Source organism: Pelophylax lessonae (assembly GCF_965119305.1).
Source record: "Pelophylax lessonae genome assembly, chromosome: 7".
NCBI lineage: Eukaryota > Metazoa > Chordata > Amphibia > Anura > Ranidae > Pelophylax > Pelophylax lessonae.
The window spans coordinates 46,462,144-46,490,068 of record NC_138774.1 but is presented as its reverse complement, the minus strand read 5'-3'; the positions used below and the strand labels follow the sequence as shown (position 1 = coordinate 46,490,068).

Here is a 27,925-nt window from a genome sequence, read left to right as displayed (position 1 = left end):
CACAAATCCCTCCACCCACAGTATTGTGATCTGCCCTCTTCACTCCCCTACAGCACTGCCCCCTTTGCACAGATCTGCATTGGACGGGAGCAAGAGCTGCTTGCTGCTTTTCATATTAACCAGCAAGTAATTGGTGGTTAGGATGCAGGGCGGTCCTAACTACCAATCACTTGCTGGTTAATATGAAAAGCAGCCAGCAGCAATCGCTCCCGTCCAATGCAGAGCCGTGCCTCCCAAAGTCAGCTTAATACCAGCACTCAGCCTATTAACTGCCCCCAATGCAGAGCCGTGCTTCCCAAAGTCAGCTTAATACCAGCACTCAGCCTATTAGCCGCCCCCAATGCAGAGCTGTACCTCCCTCGCTTGGAATATTTGTGCCTCCCGACATGCGGAGAATTACACCTGCTGAGGCTGGGTAACAGAAGCGGCTCCTAAATGGCGCGACCGCAGGTCTGGATGAGACAGTGACTTGGTCTGGATCCGACCCGTGGTCCGCCATTTTAGTGATGCCTGTCATATAGCATACCGTGCCAAAAGTATTCATACCCCTTGAAAGTTTCCACATTTTGTCATGTTACAACCAAAAATAGAAATGTATTTTATTGGGATTTTATGTGATAGACCAACACAAAGTGGCACATAAATGTGAAGTAGAAGGAAAATTATAAATAGTCTTCACATTTTTTTTACAAATACATGTGAAAAGTGTGGTGTACATTTTGTATTCAGCCCCCCAGAGTCAATACTTTGTAGAACCAACTTTCGCTGCAATTACAGCTGCAAGTCTTTTTGGGGATGTCTCTACCAGCTTTGCACATCTAGAGAGTGAAATTTTTGCCTATTTGTCTTCAGAGGCGTACCTAGGGTCTCCAGCAGGAGAGAGGGGGTTTAAACAGAGAGAGACGGGGGGGGGGGGGGTTGTCCGAGAGAGGGGGTGACAGAGCGAGAGAAGGGGGTGACAGAGCGAGAGAAGGGGGTGACAGAGCGAGAGAAGGGGGTGACAGAGAGAGAGAAAGAAGGGGGTGACAGAGAGAGAGAGAAGGGGGTGACAGGGAGAGAGAGGGGGTGACAGGGAGAGAGAGGGGGTGACAGGGAGAGAGAGGGGGTGACAGGGAGAGAGAGGGAGGACAGGGAGTGAGAGGGGGGTGACAGGGAGAGAGGGGTTGGCAGGGAGAGGGAGAGAGAGGGGGGTGACAGGGGGGTGACAGGGAGGTGACAGGGAGAGAGGGGGGCGACAGGGAGGGTGACAGGGAGAGAGGGGGTGAGAGGGAGGGTGACAGAGAGAGAGGGGGGTGACAGGGAAGGTGAAAGGGAGAGAGGGGGGTGACGGGAAGAGAGGGGGTGACAGGGAGAGTGGGGGGTGACAGGGAGAGAGGGGGGGTGACAGGGAGAGAGGGGGGTGAGAGGGAGGGTGACAGGGAGAGAGGGGGGTGACAGAGAGGGTGACAGGGAGAGAGGGAGGTGACAGGGAGGGTGATGGGAAGAGGGGGGGTGACCGGGAGAGAGGGGGTGACAGGGAGGGTGACAGGAAGAGATGGGGGTGACAGGGAGAGAGAGGGGGGTGACAGGAAGGATGACAGGGAGAGAGAGGGGGGTGATAGGGAGAGAGGGGGGTGACAGGGAGAGAGGGGGGGTGACAGGAAGAGAGGGGGGTGACAGGGAGAGAGGGGGGTGACAGGGAGAGAGAGGGGGGTGACAGGGAGAGAGAGTGGGTGACGGGGAGAGAGAGTGGGTGACGGAGAGAGAGAGAGGGGTGTGACGGGGAGAGAGAGGGGTGTGACGGGGAGAGAGAGGGGTGTGACGGGGAGAGAGAGGGGTGTGATGGGGAGAGAGAGGGGGATGACAGCGAGTGAGGGGGATGACAGGGAGAGAGGGGAGGTGACAGGGAGAGAGGGGGTGACAGGGAGAGGGGGGGTGACAGGGAGAGGGGGGGTGACAGGGAAAGGGGGGGTTACAAGGAGAGAGGGGGATGACAGGGAGAGAATGCTTCTGGTGCCTGAGAGGCCAGCCAGACCTTCCGTTGCTGCAGTACATTCATGCCTGGAGGAGTCGACTGATGATGTCATGTGGGCGGAGGCGGAGCCCTGTGATGAGGGGAGCTGCCTATTGCATGGAGCTCCTACACTGACTGTCGCCACCTGCCTCAGTGCACAGAGAGCATTGGATTGGAGCAGGGGGGCTGCGAGTAAATGGGGTTGAATACAAATGCACGCCACAATTATGTGCCACTTTATGTTGGTCTATCACAAAAAATCCCAATAAAATAAATTAATGTTTTTGGTTGTAACATTATAAAATGTGGAAAATTTCAAGGAGTATGAATACTTTTTCAAGGCACTGTAAATACAACCAGCAAAAGAGAGTGTATATTGTGGCATGCTTTTATCCTTGGTAGCCAACCTCAAATTTTCTCAGCTTGAAAATAACTCGTATACTGTAGAAATGTATTATTAAGTATCATAACAAAGCCTCTTTGGGGTATAAAAGATACCTGATCGCATATAAACGTATTGGTCACTTTATTGGGTACACCTGTTCAATTGCTTGGTAACACAAATTGCTAATCAGCCAATCACATGACAACAACTCAATGCTTTTAGGCATCTAGACGTGGTGAAGACGGTTCTTTTTAATTGCATGTACTTTGCTCTTTACAGTTTTCCTCACTCTCCAGCTTATGTATGGTTGTAAAAGAAACAAAGATGGAAGTGTCAGAGGCCTTTATCAGTATGCCCTGAATGGCAGAGACTTCTTGTACCTAGATGAAAAGTCATTGTTGTGGCAACCGGCTATGTACGAAGCACAGATAAGTGCTGATAGATGGAACAGCGACCCAATAATTGCCAAGAGTGTGAAAGGCTATCTTACACAGCACTGCACTAATGCTCTGGAAAAATACATAAGCTTGGGTGAACCAGAGCTGAACAAGAAAGGTGAGGTGGTGCTACACACAGAACAAAGTATACCTGTCCTTAATATGCACCTGTCACATCATAGCAGAAAAACATTCTGCAAAAGAGGTGGTTAATGGAAGGTAAGTTCACTTTAGAGCAGGGAGAATAAAGCTAACCATTGACAGGGGGAATTTCTTTCCTGCAACCATAGTCTGTGTTGATTGGGGAATCCCTCCCACACAGCCTAAAATAGCCGCTAGCAATAACCACATGTAAAATCAGACAGGCTGGTTGTACCCCAGTTAATTGATCGTTCAACGTGGATACATTCGACCTGCCCATATATGGTTCGAATTATCTATGGCCGGCTTAAGGCAGATGTCCCACCAAACTGCTTGCATGTGTCACTCCCTTGCTGGTCAGATCAGGGAGGTGTTCATCCCTTGCTGAAGAATGGGGATGGGCAAACGCTTTGGGCTGAGCATAAGTGTGACCTGAACATTGCCCATTCGGGTCCTGCAACGCCGGACCCGAAAAAAGAAAAAAAAAACGCTTCCCCCTCAACGAAGGCTAACTGCCGAATGCCTGCTCCGCCATGTGACAGTTCTTAAATAGGTAAAGTGCAGGGCAACCTGATGACATCACCTGCTGGTCAGATTAAGGAGGTGTTCATCCCTTGCTGATGAATAAGAATGGGCGAACAGTTCGGGCCAAGCCTAAGTGTGGCTTGAACATTGCCCGTTCTGGTGCCGCACCGCTGGACCCGAAAAAAGAAAAAAATCGCTCCCCCCTCGATGAAGGCTAACTGCCGAATGCCTACTCAGCCATGTGACCGTTCTTAAATAGGTAAGGGGCAGGGCCATCTGGTGACGTCACCGACTTGTGCATGCTGGATCAGTGACGTCACAAAGGGCCTATTTAAGAACTGTCACATGGCAGAGCAGACATTCGACGGTCAGCCTTAATTGTAGGTAGATTGTTTCTTTTTTCGAGTCCGGCGGTGTGGGGGCATCGTGATGGATGATAGATCTATATTGGGGGATGTTTTTTTAATAAAGGAATTGTCTAAAACTGCCTCCTGTCTTTATTTATTTTTGTCACTTTTTTTTGGTGAATGAGTAGAAGTACAATGTATATATTTTAATTGTTTTTCTTAGTGCGTCCAGAGGTGAAGGTGTGGGGTCATCGTCAGTCGGATGGTTTTACCAGACTTCAGTGCCTGGTGTACGGGTTTCACCCCCGACCTGTGGATGTGAAGTGGATGAGGAATGGAGAGGACCGTGTTCCTTCAGATGAAATGACTCCAATTCTCCCCCATCCTGATGGCACCTATCAGATCAGAATCAGTGTGAAAGTGCCAACCACGGTGGGAGATCTTTTTTACTGTGATGTGGACCACAGCAGCCTGGAGGAGACTCTCACTGTAAAATGGGGTAAGTAAATATGAGTTGAGAAGTCAAAAGATGTTTTGAGCTTGTCCAATGTGTCAGGCACATCCTGCAAATACTGTATATTGTTAATGCCCAACTTCAACTGTTCTATACTTTTTAAGCACACTGTGAACCCAGGGCAGCATGATAATGCATCCCCAGGGGGACTGTCCATGACAAGACAACAACAAAAGAGGGGCGCACAGACCTAGTGCATTACCACTAAAATGGTTTATTTAAAATCCAAAAACGACATACATTACACTCACAAACAATTGTAGATAGCACACATATAAACACGATCGGACTAATCGTCTCCAAAATAGCCAAGGCACTCCTATAGTGCTGGATAATGTGCTGGTGTCCACACTAATCTGGTTAGGCTGACGCGTTTCAAGGGAGAACCCTCTTCCTCAGAGCTAAAAGTGCCACTAGGTCAGTGCTCCCCTCTCGTTGTCTTTTAGTGTTTTTGGATACTCTTGGTCCTGAGGGGACGGCAAGACCACAAGTGAAGCCAACAAAGACTGTCTAATATTATTTATCCTTTGTTACATACCACTCAAGCACAGGAGAATTTTTATGTTTGGACTGTCTATGACAGCCTGGGCTTACAGAAAGTTGGCTTAATGATGCAAAAGAGTAACTGTTGAAAGCCCAAACTTTTGCCTGTTTGGCCCTCTGTTTTTCTACCAATTCTATATATGACAGCCTTCTGTTGTCACTGGTTCCTAAGGAAGCCATGAGTGCTTGCATCGGTAACGTCCGTAGGAACAACTGATGTTACCAGGATTCCCTGCCACTTAAGCAAAGGGGAAGGAATAGCACCAAAATCACTAGCTTACCCCTGCAGCCACTGGCCAGGATTTTGGGGAAGAGGCCCTTGTGCTCATCAACATGGAGGGCTTTGCCTTGTGGCATCCCCTATTTTATAAGCATGTGGCCTGGCATAGTTCTAGATATTACTCATTCCCCCCCTTCCTGGCTAGCCAGGCTGCATGCTCAGATTAAGGGCCTGTTATGGTTATTTAGGGGACCTTCACACATTTTTTATTGTGGAGTCCCCCTTAAATTTGTCACCAGACTCAAAGCATCTGGTATATATTTTGGGGGGACACTATGCAATTCTTGCATATGCTTGATGTAGAATGTGCTACAGCAAAGTGACATTTACAAAGAAAAAAAATTATACAGTTTACATTGCTGACATGTGACAATCATTGCCAGCTTCTAAAAAAACACAGACCCCTCCAAAGGTACTCAAAATACATACCAGACCCTTGGAGAGGTCTGTGTGGTGTAAAATAAAGCTGGGAAAAATATGTAATTTGCAAATGTCAGTGCTTCTGCAATATTTTCTTTGCATCGGAGATGTGCCCCTTCACAGTCAGGGTCTGGTATGGATTTTAAGGGGAACCCCATACCAAAATGTAAAAAAAAAAAAACAGTGTAGGGTCCCCCTCAAAATCCATACCATATGAACTTCCTGATTTAAGCCTTGTCTCTGCAGTTCCTGGTTGCCAGAATATCATGCCTTCACCAGCAAATATCTCGCTTGTCTCTCCTGCTGCCGTCCATATCTTCACTACCATTCGTTACCGGCTTGCTCCTTCTGCTTGATCCCTATCTGCTATATCTGCTACTGGACCCTGGCTTGCTCATCTCCTGGTGGGGCGATCCTGAGGACCGCAACCTGGTGCTAACACACAGCAAAGTCCATCTCCACCATCAGGAGCTGTGGTGAATACCGGTTAGTACTTAGATTCCGCACCTCAGGTGAGCCTGCGTCATCTGCCAGGTTGACCTGCCTGTGTTCCCATCTCTGGTTCATGTGTGGGCTTCCACTGCTATAGCAACTGGTCTTCGAGCCTGATGCCTGTTTGTGACATTTTGACTGTGTGCTCGGCGGGCGAACATATCGCTAAGTGCCAAGAAAGTTCAGTTGTTAGGCGAATACCTGAATGGGTGATGTTTAGGTCAATCTTCTGCTCGGCCCAAACCATTCACCCATCCTTAGTAGTGCCTGAACATTGTAAACCCTAACAGTTACTCTTGCTGGGCGCAGGAACGGGCCCTGCTGTTAAAAATGAGGTACAAAAATTGAAATTACAAGCACTTGCCATACAGGTGCAGAAAAATTGGGCCTTGGGTGTTGGTGGTGCCTGAACACTGTAACCCCTCACAGTTACTCTTTCTGGGCACAGGAACAGGACCTGTTGTTAAAAGTTAGAAACAATAATTGAAATTACATGCACTTGTCATACAGGTGCAGAAAAATTGGGCCTTGGGTGTCAGGGGTGCCTGAACACTGTAACCCCTCACAGTTACTCTTGCTGGGGGCAGGAATGGGCCCTACTGTTATATATTAGGAACAACAATTGAAATGACATGCACCTGTGTTACAGGTGCAGAAAAATTGGGCCTTGGGTGTTGGTGGTGCCGTAAACCAAAAATTGTTGGAAGCTAGCATAATCAAGATTAAGAAATAGGATAGGCAGCATAGACAGTCTTTAAGGGATCCCAGATCCCTAGAAAAAATCAATCAGCTGCATCAGGGGCTTAAAAGCTGCTGTTGATCCAGGACTAATTCATTTTGATAAATGTCAGCCGATGAACGGAGTCTGTGGACAGACGCACTCTTTAATCCATCACAAAACCTCCAGCAGCACTGAATGTCCGTTCGGATAGCACGCTGGAAGCAGGACAGGCCAGTAGCTCAATTGCATATTGAACAAGTTCTAGCCAGTGGTCCATCCTCAAGACCCAGTAACCCAGTGGATGCTCAGTTGGAAAGGTCTCCAAGTCTGCTATTGACCCTAGATCAGTGGTTCTTAACCTTGTTGGAGGTACTGAACCCCACCAGTTTCATATGCGCATTCACCGAACCCTTCTTAATTGGAAAAATAAAACATGATTTTTTCAAATTCAAAACATAGGTATATATTTAGGACGGTATATATTTATAAATAGGTGCACAAAAGGAACAAAACCATTAAAGAACAAAACCATTTGCATTAACACTGACCGCTGATGACCGCTGACCATTTGCATTAACACTGACCGCTGACCATTTGTATTAACACTGACCGCTGACAATTTGCATTAATACTGAGCACTGACCATTTGCATTACCAACCAACTAACCAAAAAAAAAAAAAGAAGGCTCTCCTAACTTAAAAAAAAAAAAAAAAATGCCATACCAATACTGCACACTCACTCACTATAACTGTTATACACAGTGGGTGGGCACCTTTTTAGTAAAACACTTCTTTGCAGAGAACACCACACCACCACATCTACCTACCTTAGTCCTCCTGATTCTGGTCTGGCTGCTGCGCTGGCCTAGTAGTGCGTGGCCTGTGGGCGGTCTGCTCTGGCCTGGGTCTGGTGCCAGACTGGTGTCAGACTCACTCAGTGAGTCACTTGAGTGAGCCACCACTCACTAAGCCTCCTCCTAGGCCTAGGAGTTGGACCTCTCACCCCTCTAGTCTCCGAGTCCCCGCTCTCACTCCGCTCAGTCTGTCCTTGTCCTCGCCATCAGTGCACTGATTAACAGTGTGTCAGTGTCACATGACATGTGAATCACTCCGCCAGGTCCGGGCTCTGTACTGTGAGGATGTTGTGTGTTTCCATGATGACGGCGCGGAGCGGGAGCTGAAGGACACGCCCAAAATTGGAGAAATAGTTCCTGACAGCGAAGTGGTACTAGCGGAGGGTGTGCATGTCATCAAGAATCATATGAGTCCTCCGCCGAACCCATGAGACTGACTCACCGAACCCCTGGGGTTCGATCGAACCCAGGTTAAGAACCACTGCCCTAGATAGTCCTGCACCATATGCTGCAGATGTTGGTTGCTTAAACCTAACAGCCCTGGGCGCTGAAGACTAAAGAATTTTTTAAAGGCATCGGTTAGCCGGCTGCCTTCTCCACCGCTTCTCCTTTGACCGAATGAAGCCTCAGAAACACATTGTCCAGGAAATGGTAACCTCCCAGTGTCTGGATAGATGTTACACAAGTTTTTCTTCAAGGCGTCCTTAAGATGTTTCATCCTCTGCTCGCTCTGCGAAGGCAGGATGAGCTCTGCAACTTTACCCTTGTAACATGGATTAGGAAGGGTTGCCAACCAGTAATGATCCCTCTCCTTGATACCACGAATCCTCTGGTCCTTTCGCAGGCTTTGCAGCATCAGGGAGCCCATGCAGCGTAAGTTTGAGGAGCATGAGATTCTGAGTCCTCTGGGTCACTAAGGATGACATTGTCAGGAGCAACCTCTCCCCAGTCATATACAACTCCTGGGGTTTCTGGGGAATGAAAATCATCCCTTAAAGACTGCTCTACATCCATGCTGCCACTATCCTTCTCCTCCTCCTCCTCCTCCTCTTCCTTCTGTGTGTTTTATGGCCCCGCAGGAGTGTTATCTGTATAAAGGGGGCCTTGTGAAGAAAGGAAGCCCTCCTTTTCCTCCCGCTGTTCTTCCTCAAATGCCCTGTCCATGATTCCATGAAGCGTGTGCTCCAGCAGGAAGACTAGAGGGACAGTGTCACTGATGCATGCATTGTCGTGGCTCACCATCCTTGTGACCTCTTTAAATGGTGACAGGACAGTGCATGCATCCTTTATCAGCAGGTTAATGTAAACCTTTCTGCTGACCGCTCTATCCAACGAGGCCAAAACATTGCTTTCCACATGATGGTACAGAGCTGGAATGACCTTACGTGCAAAGAAATTTCTTTTTGGAACCTGCCACTGTGGTACAGCACATTCATAAAATTCAGGAAAGGGGGCAGGATCTACCAGATGAAAATGCAGCAGTTGTAGTGCTAGCAATTTGGCCAAGTTAGCATTTTGACGCTGAGCATGTGGAAGCAGTGGTGGGATTCAGCCGGTTCGCACCGGTTCCACAGAACCTGTTACTAAAACTTTGCAAGTTCACCGAACCGTTATCCCGGTTCCGACTCTGCTGGCTCTCTGCCTGTGGCCGCGGCGCTCTCTCTCTCTGCTGCGCGGACAGGAGGCGAGGGAGTGTGCATGCTGAGAGAGTACCCAGAGCTCCTCCAGAAGCCCCAATGCAAATACCACCCTCGTAAAATCCCGCCCACCTGTCATTATGCGCATCGCCAATTGGCCCAGGATTCCCTGTCTGATCCCTGATTGGTTGCACTTGCGGCGTTCATTGCTCCGTTCCGCTGTCACTGGTTTGGCTTTTCATAGGCGGATGTAATAATCAATCTGTTGAACTCAGCCACGTCATTGGTCGTCTCTATTGCATGTCAGAAGCAGGCGGAGACATGCCGTGTATCTGATTTCTCCGCCGCTCTGTGGTGTCGAGCCCCGGGGAGGGAGGAGCTGCGTGACAGCGGGGGCCTGGGGCTATAGGTGAGACCGAGTTACCTACCGTGTGTACCCAGTTTGATGGACAAGATGTCTGTGTGTGACAGGACGTCCCTGGGAGGAGAGATGCGCAGAGCCTGGGAGTGTGTGTCCATGACGTCATGTGTGGGAGCATCCAGATGTGTGTGACTTCATCCGGTGATGTCATCAACCCTGAGAGCGATGCTGTCATCCTTCTGCATCATATACAGTATATATACCTAGAGTACCTACCTCACTGCACCCCTCCTCTCTCTCTATACACACACCTAAGACACTTGCCTCCCTACACCCCTCCTATATGTATACACCTGGTTCACCTACCTCACTGCAATATATATGTATTCTGCTACATATTTGTGGTAAAAAAAAAAAATGGAATAAACGTATTTTGATTGGTTTGCACAAAAGTTATCACGTCTGCAACTAGGGGAACGTTTAATGTCATTTTTGTTTAAGCAATGGCGGCGATCTGGGATTTTTTGCGTGACTGCGACATTGCAGACAAAGTCGGAACTGGTTACTAAAATTTTTGAATCCCACCACTGTGTGGAAGGCTGGGACAGTATTTTTTTTTTAAGGTTCATCAACTGAGGTAGCGATATTTGCCTGCTGGTCAAATCAACAGGTGGTGTACTGCTAGCAGAGTGGGTGCAAGTACCTGTGATACCCATTGCTATACCATCATCCCTCTCAGTGCAGGTTTTTGAGAGGACTTGAGGTATAGTAGGGGTAGAGATCCAAGATGAGGAGCAAGGAGAAGTCTGCATTTTATTATGATGCGGGTCTTTCAGGTGCTGTTGCCAATGGACTGCATTGCAGGTCTTCATATGTCTTATCAAGCATGTGGTGCCCAAGCGGCTGGTGTTCTGGCCACACTTGATCCGCTTCAGACAGAGATTGCAAACAGCAACGCTGCGGTCTGCTGCACATGTGTAGCCTACACTAATGAACTTTTGAAAGTCAGCAGGGGGTTAGCAGCACCCTGCACTTGTTGAGCTCTGCGGTGTGATGCAATAGGATGACTGCCCTTAAGCCGGTCCCTGGAGAACATCCTGCCTCGTTGGAGTTGTTCTGCCTCCTCCTCCTCACTTTCCTCCTCTGTTCTCTCAGGCACCCAAGTACGGTCAGTGACCTCATCATCCCTTCCCTCCCCGTCACTGGAGCAAACTTGGCAGTATGCTGCAGCTTTTGGAACATGACTGCGAGTTTCTTGTCCGTCATTGTCACCCCCTCTCTTTAGGCTCACGTTATTCCCTTCCTCAACCTGGCAACCAACATCGGAGCATTCAAATTGCTGTGCATCCTCCAGCATCATGTAACTCACACTATGATCGAATAATTCAGATGACTCCTCTGTGCATGTTGGTGAGGCTACGGAAGGAGTAGCTGTGGACAAGGAGCTTATGAAATAGGTGCTTTGGCAGCAGCCGTGGAAGGCAAACTAGTATGAGCCTGGGTGACAGAGGTTGGTGAGGATGAGGACAGCATAGTTATCTACTCTACCAACTCTTCTGCATGTTGTGCCTCAATAACACGGCCAGCACCGGAAAAAAAGGACAAGCGTGCCCCGGCTGCAGAGGATGCACCATGTCCGCGACCTCCACTTTTCACTGTGGACACAGAGGGTGCTTGCCCTCTTTTAGTGGCCTGTGAGCGTCTGCCTCTCCTTGTTGGCCTTTTGGACATGATGGGTATTTTTGGGGGGTTTTTATAACTTTTTATTACAGAATGTACAATGGAAATATGATGCTTGGGTGCAATTCTTTTGTGCTTGGTGCACTATAAACTGTTTTATTATTGTTTTTAATTTTGTGGCTGGGATTTTTAAAACTTTTTATCGCACTAAAAACTGTTATATTTTTTTTTTTAAACGAAAAACTTAATAAAGCCAAAAAAAAAAACCCCACTGCCGACACATAAGGAAGAGCACCTGTGACACAAAAGTGGGGACAGCAATTATGCCCTAAATAAAATTAGTGCTGCTGCACCACAAAAAAACACCCACTGCTGACGCAAAAGGAATAGCGCCTGCAACACAAAAGGGGAGACAGCAATTGTGCCCAAAATATAATTATTGCTGCTGCACCACAAAAAAACCCACTGCTAACGCAGAAGGAATAGCGCCTGCAACACAAAAGGGAGGACAGCAATTATGCCGAAAATATAATTAGTGGTCCTGCGTCACGGAAAAAAAAAAACACTGCTGACACAGAAGGGGGGTACTAATTTTGCAGGAACAAAACCAAATGTTGCAAAAAAAAATTGAAAAGAAAAAAGAAAAAATATCAATGAAAAAAAACATGGGGTCAGTGGGGTGACACAGATGTGTTGTATACACCAACACTTCAGTGGCCCCACTACACTGTGTTACACAAGAATCACAGCACTACACTGACTGCACTACACTGTTTTACACAATAATCAGCCCTACATTACACTGCACTGCAGTACACTGTGTTACACAAGATGGATCAGCACAGCACTACACTACACTGACTGCACTACACTGTGTTACACAAGAATCAGCCCTACACTACACTGCACTGACTGCATTAAATATGAAAGCACAATCCACTAACTACCTGCCTAACCTCCACTAACTACCTGCCTAACCTCCACTAACACACTATACCCGGCTGCCGTGTATAAGCAGCCTTATATAGTGTGGGGCGTGGACTTTGCCTCTGAGCCATGTTTGGCTAAAAGCACCCTGCCTTTGGCCAATCATGGCTCTGACAGGACATTGTGCTGTGATTGGCCGAAGCATACAGGTCAGGTGCATGCTTTGGCCAATCACAAGCACTTAATGCGCTGCAATCGTGCAGTGCATTATGGGGCGCTCATTGGCGGGCAAACGTTCCGCCGAGTGCCACATTTGTTCATGTGTTCAGCGAAAACATGATGTTCGAGTCGAACTTACGTTCGACTCAAATGGTCAGCCCATCACTAATCGTGAATGCTCAAATTGCAAAGTGTCACTTAATAAGTGAAACCCTTGTTGCCTGGAACGGTGTAACAAGTGAATTACACCAAAAATATTTTTGTGAATAAGTAGCTACGATCTGTTCACACAAAATGGCAAATAATAAATGGTGCAAAAAGTTTTTATTCATACTTATAATATTTCATTATTGTTCTTCTTATTATTAAAAATGTGTTTATTGTTCTTTTCAGAACCCACCAAATATAATACAAAAGTACGTTTGGTTTCACTGTCTGCTTCATTCATCTATATTTTAATAATAATATTCTTCATTGGAATGGTAAGTTTGGTATATATTGGGGTGCATTTACTAAAGGTAAATAGACTGTGCACTTTGCAAGTGCAGTTGTACTCATTTTCTTTAGTAAATGTGGTAAAGCTTTGCTTTGTAAAGAATACCCAATCAGGTACAAGAAAATAAAAAAACAGCATTTTTGCTTACACATGACTGGATGATGGAAATCAGAAGAGTGTTACCACATTTACTAAGCCCTTGGGAAAATGAGTGGAAGTGCACTTGCACGGTGCACAGTCTATTTGCCTTTAGTAAATCCACGCCCATGAGTATAATGTTGGGTTATGATGAAGTTATCTCTGACTGTAAGGGCCAGTTCACATTTGTGTGGTGCATCTTAGGTAAACTGTGCTTAAGGTGTGTTTTACATGTGTTTTAGGTGCATTCTATTGAACTGTATAGAACATGCTTTTTCCCACATAAAACGTACAGGTATAAGTGGTCCTGTAGGCAGGTTGCCTACAGGTATACTAGTTTTAGTTAGTGGCTGGTCCACACTGGGGTGGGTAGAGAGAGTTGTGGTTCCTGGGCTTTTTTGATCCAGGCTACCCACCAATATTATAAATATAGGGGAAGGCTGGGTTAAGGGTTGTTAGATGAGCCACATCAAGCAGGACATGTGGAGGAGGGCTGCTGGGCCTTGCAGTCCATCAGAGACACCGGGGATCGGGAGATCAACCAGCAGTTGAAGGATGCCCATATGGACTGCCATCTCTTAGAAGTATTCCTGGGCAGCCATTCAGTTGTAGTTAGAGTCAGGATATTGGCACTGTTCTTGTTGGACTGTATTACAAGAAACTCCTAAGGCAAAGTGGCATCAACTGTTCTAAGCCTGCTCTGAAGTTATTCGAAGGGGTGCATGTTGGTCCTGGTGTATTTAAAAGAACTTGGGTCTGTAAAACACATGTGGGTGTTGAAGCAAAGCTACTGTAAGAGGTCTAAGATACATGCAGCCGGTCACAAATCGTGGTACCTAGTATAAGCGACAGGTCCTCCGGTAGTGAGGGGGTCAGTGACTTGGCTCCCTCCACCAGTGGTCGGTTTCCTGTAGTAACCGGAACTGAATGCGCATTACGGAGATCCATGGCCTGGTCACATAAGTACAGGGAGGAAGGAATTACCAAGTGCATGCATGAGGTCCATGCTAAGTGCACAGCGGAACCATATTCTGTTGCTGGAAGTGAAGTAACAGATGTACGCTGGACTGGTGGAGAGGGTATAGGCTCAGCGGTGTGCTTCCTAAATGTAACATTCATCAAGTTAAGGTGTGTAGTGACAAGGGACAGTACTTTTAAGAAGAACTCTGTACATTTCTACTATACACAGTGTTACGGCTAATCTCTAAGTCAGGGAACTGCATTAATTGACTTTCACATGACCGACCGTAAAAGGCACCACCACGTGTAGGGCGAGTGGCCTCATCACAACAGGCCCCTATAGAGTTTGAAACAAATGAAATGTTTAAAAAAGCCTTCTAGGTGAAGAACATAATAAAAAAAAATTCCTAATGAAATTAATGGGGGGAATTCAGTAAAGCATTTATGGCTGTTTTCTGACAGTAGTCTCCTTAGAACTACCTGCTTCTAATTTAGACAAGCATTTATGCCAGTTTCAGTAATAATACCAACATGTGCGCCAAATTCAGGTAGTACTAATTACTGCCACTTTATGACCCTGCAGTGATGGCAGATACAGATTCCTAAACAATTACCCTCAGTTTGCAGATTAGGAAACCAGAGGTAGTTAAGACCAACTTTAAGCTTGCGTACAGAGGTATACCAGTATTCAAAGTGGGGCATGACTGTGTTGGGATGTGCACAGGCCTCTATCCATGGCCCCATTTAGCTGCCAGCTGAGATATTTATAACTGAATGTAAACAAAGGGGCCAGGGAAAGTGGTGATGTTATTACCCAAATATGGCAATGCCCATATTTGAGAATGGACTTGAATCACCGGGGAGGCAGACCTGATGGGGAACATGTCTCCATGGCCAGAGAGTCAAGTCAGGTAGGCAGAGCTTGATGGATAATGAAGACACTAGTTCCTTATCAGGTTCATCTTATTTTTGATTGACTGCAGAAAGCATTGAGTAGATTTAAAAACCGCTATTGGACAAAATAGCTGCTATGGATTTACCCACTGCCATCCACTGTCAAGGAACAACAAGGTGGACCTGATGGGCAGCTAGTCTCTCAATTCTCCAACCGGTTCCATCTACCACACTACAAAACTCCTGGGCCATGCACCTGTCAATGTGATGGATGCAGTGGCTGGGAGGGAACGCACTGAGAGGTACATGAATTGGACACAAGAACCATCAATGTTGATGCGGCAACCCAACAGAAATCTAACAGGTGTCTATGAAAATTTTTTGGAGCTGTATAATATTTACAATTAGTCAGATCTACATATTGACTTCATGAGGATGCTAATGATGATCTTATATATGTTTTTATATGGTTATCTGTATGTAGTAGTTAGTATTTTATATTATTTATAAGTTTAGTAGTTTTTGTACATTTTAATAAAGAACAAAATTGTGTCATACTGCCTTATGCTTTAATGGTAAAGGCAGAATACCATGTATGGGTATTATTAGAATTTACACTTTTTTTATATTGTTTAAATATTTCTTAATTATTACAGGTACTTACTATATATAGCACTGTCAATCTACACAATGCTTTACATATATATTTTACATTCACATCAGTCCCTGCCCTCAAGGAGCTTACAATCTAAGGTCCCTAACTCACATTCATACATACACATATTAGGGCTAATTTAAAAAGGAGCCATATAACCTACCAGCGTGTCTTTGAAAAGGAAACCAAAGTACCCCGAGGATACCCATGCAAGTGATTTTTTTGTGGGTGTGACTAAAAGTGTGTGTGGTCAGTAGGGAGTCCTAGGACTTTATTTTGAAAATATGGTCACCGTATTCTATAAGGCTGCCTTGATAAATGTTTATTTCTCAGTTTCAGGCAAGACGGCCCCCCTATAGTGCTGACCCGGTAAGTAGTAACTGTTGAATGTTGACTGAGTGATTACGAATTTTCTCTGAGGTCTTGGTGAAATCAAACTCCATCTCAAATCTAGGGAATACATTTCACCCTTTCTATGGCTAGAAGGTCAAAGTAAATGATTTTTCCCCTAAACTCAGCTATTGTAGCTAGGGATAAGGGAATCAATTTGCATAAACCTGAATTTACATCAAATCTGGATGAGGTTATGTTGCTGGGTTATTGGATGATGCCACTCAGTCATTGAGCTCCAACAGTGAGCCAAAGAAGAAGTTTGCTTAAAGCAGACCTTGCATCAAATTTACTTAAAGAGGTTGTAAACCCACTTGTATAACTTTTACCTATAGGTAAGCCTATATTAAGGCTTACCTATAGGTGCTATAAATATCTCCTAAACTTGCACCGTTTAGGAGATATTTACAGTGCAAACTGCCGATGACGTCATCGGCGCAGGCGCTCTGAGGGAACGGCCACCCGTGCCGTTCCTTCAGAGCTCAGTGCCATGAATGGCGGCTCCCGCGCGCAGGCGCGGGAGTGATGTAATCGCGCCTCCGGCCAATCAGATGGCCGGAGGACGCGAACCCGGAAGCAGGACGGCAGGACATGTCGCCGTCCTGTCGCTGAGGTGGCGGCACGGCGGAGGCTTCGTTTTACGGTAAGTACTACATAATGAGCTAGTATGCGATGCATACTAGCTCATTATGCCTTTCTCTTTACAGGGCTTTTTTTTTCTCGTTTTTTTTTTTCGACTTTACTTCCTCTTTAATAAACCCCATAAAAAAAGTAAACAAATTAAGAGAAAAAAGGGAAAGATGCTTACCTCACACATTCTCACGAGAATGCACCCCTACAGGTAAATGACTTTCTAAAAAATGTCATTTTATTAGTGTGTTTACATGTAGGGTCTACTTACTGTAATTGCAGTACAGGCCGTCCCCAGTTTACAAACAAAGGTTTTGTAGGTTTGTTCTTAGGCCCCTTTCGCACACGGCAGTCTGTCGGCGGACTCCGTTTTTCTCAGCGGGGGATCGATCCGCCGATCCCCCGCCAAGCAGCAGGATGACAGCTGTGTCTCTGCACTGTGTGCGGAGACACAGCTGTTGGGTCCCCATTCTTCTCTATGGGGGAATCGGATGAGAACGGACAGACGTTTCCATCCGTCCGGATTTGACGGATCGGATCGGATGTCAGCGGACATGTCTCCGCTGACATCCGATGCCCCATATAGATGCACGAGGCATCCATTCAGATCCACCTGAAAAATGGACAGGCGGATCTGAACGGTCCGCTTGTGTGAAAGGGGCCTTATGTTGAATTTGTATGTAAAATGGAACAGGTACAATTTGTAAGTGTAGTTCCAATAAAAATAAAAAAAAAATGTTTTCGTTTTTTTTGATAGATAGGGAAGGGTTAATACCCCTGTAACATTTGTTTTGCTGTCTGTACCCCTGTTCAAAAGATTTCATCTCAGTTTCTGTCCTTGTGACAATTGGACTCTGAAAAATTTGGGTTGTTGTGGAAACAAGGATTGATGATAAAGCTTTGGTGGAGACGCTTTTTTCCCATGAGAACTCTTATAGCAGTGAATTTCCATTCCTAGGGGTAGATTTCTCCTCACTTCCTGTTGTCTCCCATTGTTTGTTAATATGGGTTGTATGTAAGTCAGATGTTTGTAACTCGGGGACTGCCTGTACCTTGCATTTTCATGCAAGGTTTGCTTAAGGGCCCATTCAAACCATGTCCATTGGGCTGCATTGCCTAAAGTGGTTTTAAAGACACAAGGTTTTTTACCTTCATGCATTGCATGAAGGTAAAAAACCTGTGTGCAGAAGCTCCCCTAATACTTACCCAAGCCCCACTCTTGATCCAGCAATATCCACAAGAGCCTTTTCTCTCTGGGGACTCGCACTCCTGATTGGCTTTTGGCAGCAGAAGGAGACATTTGGCTTCCACTGCTGTTAATCACAGACAGTAAGCCAATCAGGAGACAGAGGGGACGGGGACAAGTCACCGCTCCCTGTGTGAGTGGACACACACAGCTGCAGGTCGGGAGTGTGCCTGCATGGGTGCCCCCACAGCAAGCACCTGAAAGGAGGAAGGAGCCACTAGCGCCAGCGTGGGATCCTAAAAGAGGATGCTTGGGGCTGCTCTGTGAAAAGCCATTGCACAGAGGAGGTAAGTATAACATGTTTGGTATTTTAAAGAGAAAGAAAAATACTTTAATATCCCTTTAATGCAGGCTCAGTGCAATGACAAGCTGAAATCTGTTTTGTCCATTAGGCTAATTTCATAGCAATGCACCATGTTGATGTGTGCAGGGTGCAAACAATACATGCATAGTCTCAGCATGCCAGCAGTCCCAAAATCCCAAAAATCTGCCTCTGTCCCAGACATCGAACAAACCCAGATCCCTCCCCCTACCTCCGCTAGCTCCCCCAGCAGCGGCTTAGTATTAGGGACTATAGGAAGTGCAAGGAAGTCAGGTGGAGCCTGCCTCACAGTGGGATTAGGTGGGACTCAGCCTCGGAGGGGAGATCACTCCAGTGCACATTGAGTCTGGCCAGGTGCAGCATGCATGTGAGGAAGGAGCAGGCTGTGGCAACACAGAGAGAGTGGACCCGACCAGAGGTAAAATAGTGCCTATTTCAGTCGTGTCTGAGAGCGGGGCCTGCCGGGAGGGTGAGGGCAGCCTGAGCTGAGGAGAGAGTGTAAAGCAGGGGATGGGAAGATTACAAATACCACTGTCCTCAACCGCAATTGCCATTCTAAACAATTCCCACTCTGCTTTCATCCTAAATGCTGTCAGACTGCAGCAAAGGGCAGTGCTTGCCTATTGGTTGTTCGCAACCTGGGGGGCCAGGAGGGATGAGTAAGGGGGGGGGCAGGAGAAACAGTAATGGGGGCCGGGAGGGAGCACTAATGGTGGGCCGGGAGGGAACAGTAATTGGGGGCCAGGAGAGAACAGTAACGGGGGGCCAGTAGAGAACAGTAATGGAGGGGCCAGGAGAGAACACTAATGGGGGCCAGGAGGGAACACTAATGGGGGGCCAGGAGGGAACAGTAGTTGGGGGAGCGGGAGAGAACAGTAGTTGGGGGCCAGGAGAGAACACTAACTGGGGGACCAGGAGGGAACAGTAACGGGGGCCAAGAGGGAACAGTTACGGGGGGCCAAGAGGGAACAGTTACGGGGGGCCAAGAGGGAACAGTAACGGGGGCCAAGAGGGAACAGTAACGGGGGCCAAGAGGGAACAGTAACGGGGGGCCAAGAGGGAACAGTAACGGGAGCCAAGAGGGAACAGTAACGGGAGCCAAGAGGGAACAGTAACGGGGGCCAAGAGGGAACTGTAACGGGGTGCCAAGAAGGAACAGTAACGGGGGGGGCCAGGAGGGAACAGTAACATGGGGCCAGGGGGAACAGTATAGCACAGGGGACCAGTTGAGAACAGTATAGCACAGGGGACCAGGAGGAAACAGTATAGAGGAGCCAGGAGCAGTGGCGTAGCGTGGGGGGTGCTGGGGGTGCCACTGGCACCGGGCGCAACATTTAGGGGGGCGCATCCCACGCCCGCCATCCACGGGTGTCCAGCGGCCCGCCCGCCCACACTCCCGCACTCCTCCTCTTGGCTCCGTGACTGACTGAGCAGGATGAGCGGTGGACCGCTGAAGGGGTCACGTGCGGCCAGGGGGCGGGGCTGGTCGTGGGTGAAGATGCTCTGTGTCCGGGCCAGCCGCCGACACGCTGTCTCTCCCCGCCAGTGTTTGGACACAGAACAAGGTAAGTGATGTGCTGCCTACCCCCGGGGGCCTAGGGAAGTTGACATGGGAGGGGGGGAGGGGGTCAGTGTAGGGGGTGTCAGTATAGGTGTCAGTGTAGAGGGGGGGGGGGTCAGTGTATGTGGAAATGTAGGTGGGGGGGTCAGTGTAGGGGCCAGTGTATGGGGGGTCAGTATAGGTGTCAGTGTATGTGGGGGTCAGTGTACGGGGTGTCATTGTAGGGGGTCAGTGTATGTGGAAATGTAGAGGGGGTCAGTGTATGTGGAAATGTAGGTGGGGGGGTCAGTGTAGGGGCCAGTGTATGGGGGGGTCAGTATAGGTGTTAGTGTATGTGGGGGTCAGTGTACGGGGTGTCATTGTAGGGGGTCAGTGTATGTGGAAATGTAGAGGGGGTCAGTGTATGTGGAAATGTAGGGGGTTCAGTGTATGTGTCAGTGTAGGGGGGTTAGTGTAGGGGGGTCAGTGTACTGTATGTGGGAATGTAAAGGTGTCAGTGTATGGGGAGGTCAGTGTAGGGGTGTCAGTATAGGTGTCAGTGTAGGGGGGACCAGTGTATGTGGAAATGTAGGGGGGGGTCAGCTTAGGGGTCAGTGTAGGGGGGTCAGTATAGGTGTCAGTGTATGGGTAGGTCAGTGTAGGTGTCAGTGTATGGGGGGGTCAGTGTATGTGGAAATGTAAGGGGGTGGTCAGTGTAGGGATCAGTGTATGGGGGGGTCAGTGTATGTGTCAGTGTAGGGGGGGTCAGTGTAGGTGTCAGTGTAGGGGGGGTCAGTGTAGGTGTCAGTGTATGGGGGAGTCAGTGTCGGGGTCAGTATAGGGGGGTCAGTGTAGGGGGTCAGTGTATGGGGGGGTCAGTGTAGGGGGGTCAGTATAGGGGAGTAAGTGTATGTGGGAATGTAGAGGGGGTCAGCATGGGGGGGAGTCAGCGTAGGGGGGAGTCAGCAAAGGGGGGAGTCAGCATAGGGGGGTGTCAGTGTAGGTGTCAGTGTAGGGGGGGGGGGTCAATGTAGGTGTCAGTGTATGGGGGGTTCAATGTAGGTGTCAGTATAGGGGGTGTCAGTGTATGGGGGGGTCAGTGAAGGTGTCACTGTAGGGAGGTCAGTGTAGGTGTCAGTGTATGGGGGGGTCAATGTAGGGGGGGTCAGTGTAGGTGTCAGTGTATGGGGGGGTCAGTGTAGGGGGGGTCAGTGTAGGTGTAAGTGTAGGGGGGGTCACTGAAGGGGGGTCAGTGTACAGGGTTCATTGTAGGGGTCAGTGTAGGGGGGTCAGTGAAGGTGTCAGTGTAGTGGGGTCAGTAAAGGGGGGTCAGTGAAGGTGTCAGGTAGGTCAGTGTAGGAATCAGGAATGTCAGTATAGGGGGTTAGTATAGTAATTAGGTAGGTCAGTGTAGTGATCAGGTCTGTTAGTGCAGGAATCAGGTAGATATGTGTAGTGGTCAAGTAGGTCTGTGTAGGTGTCAGTATAGTAATCAGGTAGGTCAGTGTAGGAATAAGGTAGGTCTCTGTAGTGGTCAGCTAGGTCAGTGTAGTGGTCTGTGTAATGGTCTAGTAGGTTTGTGTAGGGGGCGCAAATTACTTACCTTGCCCCGGGCGCTGACAACCCACGCTACGCCACTGGCCAGGAGGGAACAGTATAGGGAGGCCAGGAGGAAACAGTATAGGTGGGTCTGGAAGGAACAGTATGAAACCCCAGTTGAGAACCACTGATGTAAATCATCTCAGACTCTAACCACACCCCTTTAAGCCGCGCCCAATATTTAGCGTAATTTCAACTACGCCCATTTTTCGTCTTCGCTTCGAGTGCCACATTTTCTCTTTCCAGCTAGGTCAGGTCCACAAATGAATGCCCCACCCCTAAAAAATACTCCGCCTACAGCTCATCACAGCCTGCTACAGCATATTGTATGTTAAGGAAAACAAAATAAAGTGTTTTTTCTTCTGCTCTGACAAAATGCTCATCAAGGTAATACAATGCAACACGTTAAAAAATCACTTCAACTCAAGTATTTTCAACACACACTAAAAGGCAAAGTATGTGACATTATTCAGCACAAAGTATGCAGCAGTCTTTCCCTATAGATAGCTCACATTCTAGTGTTACTAGGACCTCATAACGAAGTAAAGTGTTTCACAGGAGGAGGGGAATCTTGTCCTTTAGGCCCCTTTCACACTGAGTTTTTTGACGGATCTGAACGGATGCCCCATGCATCCCTACGGGGCATCGGATGTCAGCGGAGACATGTCCGCTGACATCCGATCGGATCCATCAAATCTGGAGGGATGGAAACCCTATTTTCCATCCGTCCAGCGGATCGGATCGGATGAGAACGGACAGACGGTCCGTTCCCATCCGATTCCCCCATAGAGAACAGCGGGACATGACAGCTGTGTCTCCGGAGACAGAGCTGTCATCCGCCTGCTCAGCGGGGGACTCCGCCTGACGGACTTCATGTGTGAAAGGGGACTTAATTGCTTGCATCAATAAAGTGGGGTCCCTATTGAATCCTGGCAGTGACAAGTAGACATGTGCATGCCGAAAAATTTTGTTTTAAGTTTTGGGATCTGTTCATTAGGTGAAGAATTTGTTTTTGGATGCATTCGTTGATGGACTGATTCATTTTCGGAATCAGTTTAATATTTTTGACATTTATTTTGTTTAATTCGGAACAGCACTGGTTGTTGGGAGCGGCTGGCCGCCTCATCCTTCACAACTTTTCCCCACTGTCAGCAGAATTTAAACAAAACATTTTTTTTTTTAAAAACAGCCTGTGGGTCCTCCCCAATCCATACCAGGCCCTTTGGGTCTACTATGGATTTTAAGTGGAGTCCCATGCCAAAATAAAAAAAAAAATAGCATGGGGTTCCTCCCAAAATTCATTCCAGACCCCTATCCAAGCATGGGGATGAAGTCACGTGCTGCGATGTAATGCGTAGGGCACCAGTATACCGAAAGATGTGCGAACGAGCTCGGTGCTCATGGATGTATTGCATTTGAAAGTTTTTAAAAAGTGAGTACCCTGCTGTCACTTATTAAACTTTAAACATATCAAACGGGATTATGCTATGGAGCTTTATTACTTTTTTTACACATGCCACGGAGAGTAATAAAACCAAAGGACGAGGAGCATAGAGGACACGTTCCATTACATTAGAAGATATATTCAATGCTGTTACCTTACAGTAGTGGTGTGAGGTGTGACTCACTCTGAAGATTCTCACTGGATTGGTCACACTGAAGACTCACTATTTTATATTATATAATTTTAGTCACTGGTTTATTGCACACTGTATCCATTTTTGTTCTTAATGTATTCTGTAATTAATTTTGCAAATAATTTTTTATGTCAATAATTATTGTTTTTTACCTCATCACCTCACGTAGGTTTATTGTCACATTATTGAAGATTTTATTTGTCATATGTGTTTCAATCATTCACCTCTATTAACACAGCCACACAGAGCAACACTTTACCACTTCCTTTTTTTATTACAATAGTTTGGGTTTGCTTTATTGGTGCTGCCCGCTGTATCTAGGCTATCATCCACTTTATCAGTGATAGCGCGAGAGTTATAGACCATTTACTATGTAACTATGTATGTGCTTTTACAGCATCACCAATGGAAAATTTAGTGTACAGAAATTCGTCCCTGTTTACGGGCACACACAATTTTGGGGCTTCACATGTTGGGTAGCTATTTACTCAATTTTATTTACTCTCATATTTTATATTATACCAAAAATTGGGTAATATAAAAGTTTATTTATTAAAACTGGAGGGTACAACTGGTTCAGCACTGCATGATAGCCAATCATCTTCTACTGTAACTTTGTTCCATTAAGCTTGACAAAAAAAAAATGGAAGCTGATTGGTTCCTGTGCAGAGCTGCAACAGATTTTGCACTCTCCCTATTTTATTTGTGTGTCCTAAAATTAACTGGAACTACCACTATTTTTTTTTTACCGTCTCTACTTTCAGAAAATGTTTAATGTCTTGGTGGGTTTAGGTAATCTTCAGGCCTAAAATTATTTTTTTAACGTGTGCACAAAATGAAAAAAATGACTGGCATTGAAAGGGTTAATGGACGATTTCCCCCTCAGTGGTAGCCACATACTGTGAGATCCCAGCCATAGAAATGAATAGCTGTGACAATGACTTTGTGCAGTGCCAGGCAGGGTGGCACAGTGGAGATCTAGGTAGTAAGGGCTGAAGGGAAGTACTGTATTTCATTTTGTCACTACCACTGAAGGGGGCTGGGGGAAAAATTAAGGAGAAACTTCACTGAAAGCAAATTTGTTCCTTAAGCTTCATCCAATTATTCCCCCTCCATATCATGGCTGGTACAGAAAGATGCATCGATCATTAACATACAGATAATGTTGTCTTCTTGTTTTCCAGGGTATCGATTTGAGCGCTTAAAGGAGAATTCGACTTACATTAAAGCAATTAATAAAGTCTGTAAAATTGCTGCACAAGCTATTTGTGAATAAAGTTTACATTTACATTTTGATCTGTAGCCGCTGTGATTTTTTTTAAACTATTAAACAAAAAAAAAATATTTAAAAAATGCAATTCAGCATATCAACCTGGAGTTGTTCTGCACAGTATTGGTGTATGAAATGCCCCCAAAAATTTCATCAGTGTGATTTTGGGAAACTTGCTTGTGAAACTGGCTTTCTGATTTTCTCATAAGTCTGCACTAAGATACGTTTTAGGCATCCCCTGCAATAGGAATTTCACTTTAAAGTGGTGTTCTGCCCCCCCCTTCCAAAAATTAAAAGTCAGCAGCTACACATACTGTAGCTTCTGACTTTTAATATTAGGACACTTACAGTACCTGTCCCGGAGTCCAACGATGTTGGCACCGCAGCTGATGTTTCCATCGGCTGCCGGGTGCTGCTGCCGCCATCGTTGGTATAGGAACCCAGCAGTGAAGCCTTGCGGCTTCACGGTCAGGTCCCTACTGCGCATGCGCAAAGTGCACTGCGCTCGGTAATTGGCCATGAAACAGAGGGAGGAGTAGGGGGCCAAACCTCAGACATACCTCGCCACGGCGAGGTCCGACGGAGGTGGGATCAGGGTACCTGTCAAAAACAGGTATCCGCCCCCCCTTCCCCCTGAAAGGGGCCAAATAGGGCACCAGAGGGCGGAGGAGACAGATAAGCGGAAGTTCCACTTTGAGTGGAACTCCGCTTTAAGTGAGATACTCTCTAATGATTGACTACTTCTAAGGGGATACAGACACTGCAGTTTTACTCATCAGAACACAGAGAGTGTGCCAGGTGATTATACTGAATAATGACAATAGGACGCACATGTTGAAATGAACAGCTTTTTCTTTAGGACAGAAGAAGGTAGGAATCTGCACCAACACAGATCACTCAAAGGGTCATTGTTTTCAGGAATGCATCCAAAGTAAAGGAATCAGTCAGATCTGTTTCTGTAATCTATAGGACCAATACATCTATTTGGGGGAATTCATTAGGGGAGAAACTCCAGTCAAAAATGAACTAATAGTGTGTTAAAGTCTGTGTGTGCTCCTGTTGTGGTCCTCTAAAAGTGTGTGCCACATCCCTTATTGGAAAGCAAAAGCTGAAAGACAATGGTATCAAATTTAAAACAAGAGCAGGCATCAGTGACATGTGCAAAATTTAAGAACTCAACCATCCAGTCCAAAGTGAGTGCCCGACGCGTTTCGAGGTAAAAAAAACACCTCTTCATCAGGGGTGACTCTATAAAGTATTTCTGGAAGTATTGAAAAATATGTATAACAATGTATAGTATATAACAAATATCTGTTAATGCAATATAGTACAAAAATTATGCAAAATAAACAATAACTCAAATGGTCATAAAGAGTCATATAAAGACATATTTCACTTACATGGTTGGTTGCATAACAAGTAACAGAGTGCTTGCTTGAATAAAAACAGGGAAAGGTTGAGCCCAGCCGGTGCTGCCCGGTCATGAAATGAAACCCATATGGATAGTTGTAACCAGACACAAGGAGTTAATGGATGATGCGCCCCCGAGACACTCGGAACAGCTGGAGTCCAATGAGGCTTAGCATTCAATTCAGACCAAATCATGCAAAGCTGCAATGGGATAAGCATAGGAAGCACACTGACCATGTATTTTTTTGCCTCAAGAAGTTGTAATAATTTATGTTGATTCATAAAGAATTGACAATAAACAAATCTATTGCAATCTAGGTGTTTGATATGCAAAGATTGGAAAAACTAGAGGGTTAGGTGTAATAATTATGTCAGAAATAGTGATATATCAGATGCTGATAATAATAGTATCAAATTATCTTTAAAGACAAAAGGTCCAAAATGTAGAAAAGTTCAATATGGGGATAAAAAATGTGTAAAGTGAGGCATCCAATAAGGAAAACCTCAACAGTGCACTATGTCACAAAGTAATTAATTAGAGGCTATTAAATGGGATCTTAAAGTCTCTTACCTGAGAAAAATATATGTAACAAAAAAAATCAGAGTGGTGTGTGTTCTCCTGCTCCCGGCGGTGGACTATGCAAATGACCGCCGTCGGGAGTTAGGTTAAATAGTGCTTATACAGGTGCAGACACTTGTCAGATTGGTCCGTAATTGATGCCAGCTAAGGGCTCCCTGGGTCGTGTGTGCCGAACCAGCCCCCACCGCTGACCCACGTTGACGACATGGGGGCGTGGCCGGCTACTCGCGTCCCACCGGCACGGAAGTGAAGCTATCGCTGCGTCAAGCGCAGGCGGAGCTGTCAGAGGAAGCGCGGTGGACACTTAGGAAGTGTCAGCAGTGAAGGACCTACGCTGCCTGAACGGCGCCCTATGGGACACCTCATCCCGTGCCGGGTTGCCCGAATGAAGAGGGACGCAGAACCTCATCAACTGCCTGAAAGGAAACACAATTAAATATATCAATAGAAGTTGTAAATCATATTAAATAACAGTCAATAATGATTAACTATTAAGATGTATATAACATCATAATGGAAATTGTAAAGATGAAATTGTATTAGTTATTATTAAAAGGGGTCCTCATTATTTGCAGCACCGGTGAGGAGCAAACATACCTGTTTTTGTACAATTAGACACCTTATGTATTTGGAGGGAAAAAAACATATATGATATACTCAAATACAAATAATAGTGTATTAAATATCTTTATCTTTGATATTATTCATTTTCTGGCTAGCAGCTTGTGAAGCTTAGAAAGTTTTATCTAAACTAGACAAACAGCTTCTTCCTGTTCTTCACCGATAATGCTATCTCCCTTTATCTGAATTTGCTAAGCTGTCTTTCACTTCCTGAAAAGGTTGTCAGTCTTTCTCAGACAGGCATGCCTAGACCTGCCCAGCCCCACCCCCCATCCCTCCTATCCTTCACCAAACATAGTCTTCATAGCCTCGTTTCGGTTAGCGGCTTTTCCTGAGAGAGAGGCAGAGAGCAGGCATTGTAAGTATGTTATGTCCACTCTTCAGGTTTCCAGCAGCATATAACATTGATTTCAATGGCACCTGTTCCCATCTATGCGACTTTGAAAAACAGCGACTTTGAAAAGGTACCTGCACTACTTTGATGCAACTTTTGATGCAACTTTGATCCAGAGAGTGTAAAGTTGGATCAAAATTGCACTCTAAATAGCACGATTTTGGGGTCTAAACAGTGGAGAATGCGACTTTGATCCAACTTTACACTCTCTGGATCAAAGTCGCATCAAAAGTTACACCAAAGTAGTGCAGGTACCTTTTCAAAGTCGCATAGATTGGAACGGGTGCTATTGAAATCAATGGCTTTGACCTGGCATGTGACTTTGTGTGTCCAAAGCTGAATGACAAGTCGCACTAGTGAAAACAGAGCTTAAGTCTACTTTTCACTATTGTGACCACAAAGTTGTGTGATTTAGCGTGCGACTTTGATACAACTTTACACTCTCTGGATCAAAGTGGTGTCAAAAGTTGCATCAAAGTAGTGCAGGTATGTGACGGTACTCACCGTCACTTGGAGTGAAAGACAGATACTTAAGGGACATTAAGAAAATGGTTTTGATAACTTCAAATGGGAAAGTAATATTTATCAACAATATCTCTCAATAAATATGAAGATTTGATCCCACTTTACACTGTGAGACCTATAGCCTGTTGCCAGGAAGTCTGTG

At 46.2% G+C, this 27,925-nt stretch overlaps 1 protein-coding gene across 1 annotated transcript in view; it reads left to right on the top strand.

Moving 5' to 3' along the window:
* LOC309560451 (class I histocompatibility antigen, F10 alpha chain-like) overlaps positions 1-24,188 on the top strand; it is a gene marked incomplete at both ends in the record, with an annotated part of 61,595 nt that extends 37,407 nt beyond the window's left edge. The window contains 4 exons of the mRNA XM_082264084.1: positions 2,658-2,933; positions 4,052-4,327; positions 12,870-12,958; positions 24,168-24,188. Of these exons, the coding sequence (XP_082120210.1) occupies positions 2,658-2,933; positions 4,052-4,327; positions 12,870-12,958; positions 24,168-24,188 (662 nt within the window). The remainder of the gene's footprint in view (positions 1-2,657; positions 2,934-4,051; positions 4,328-12,869; positions 12,959-24,167) is intronic.
* Between the last annotated feature and the right edge of the window lie 3,737 nt (positions 24,189-27,925).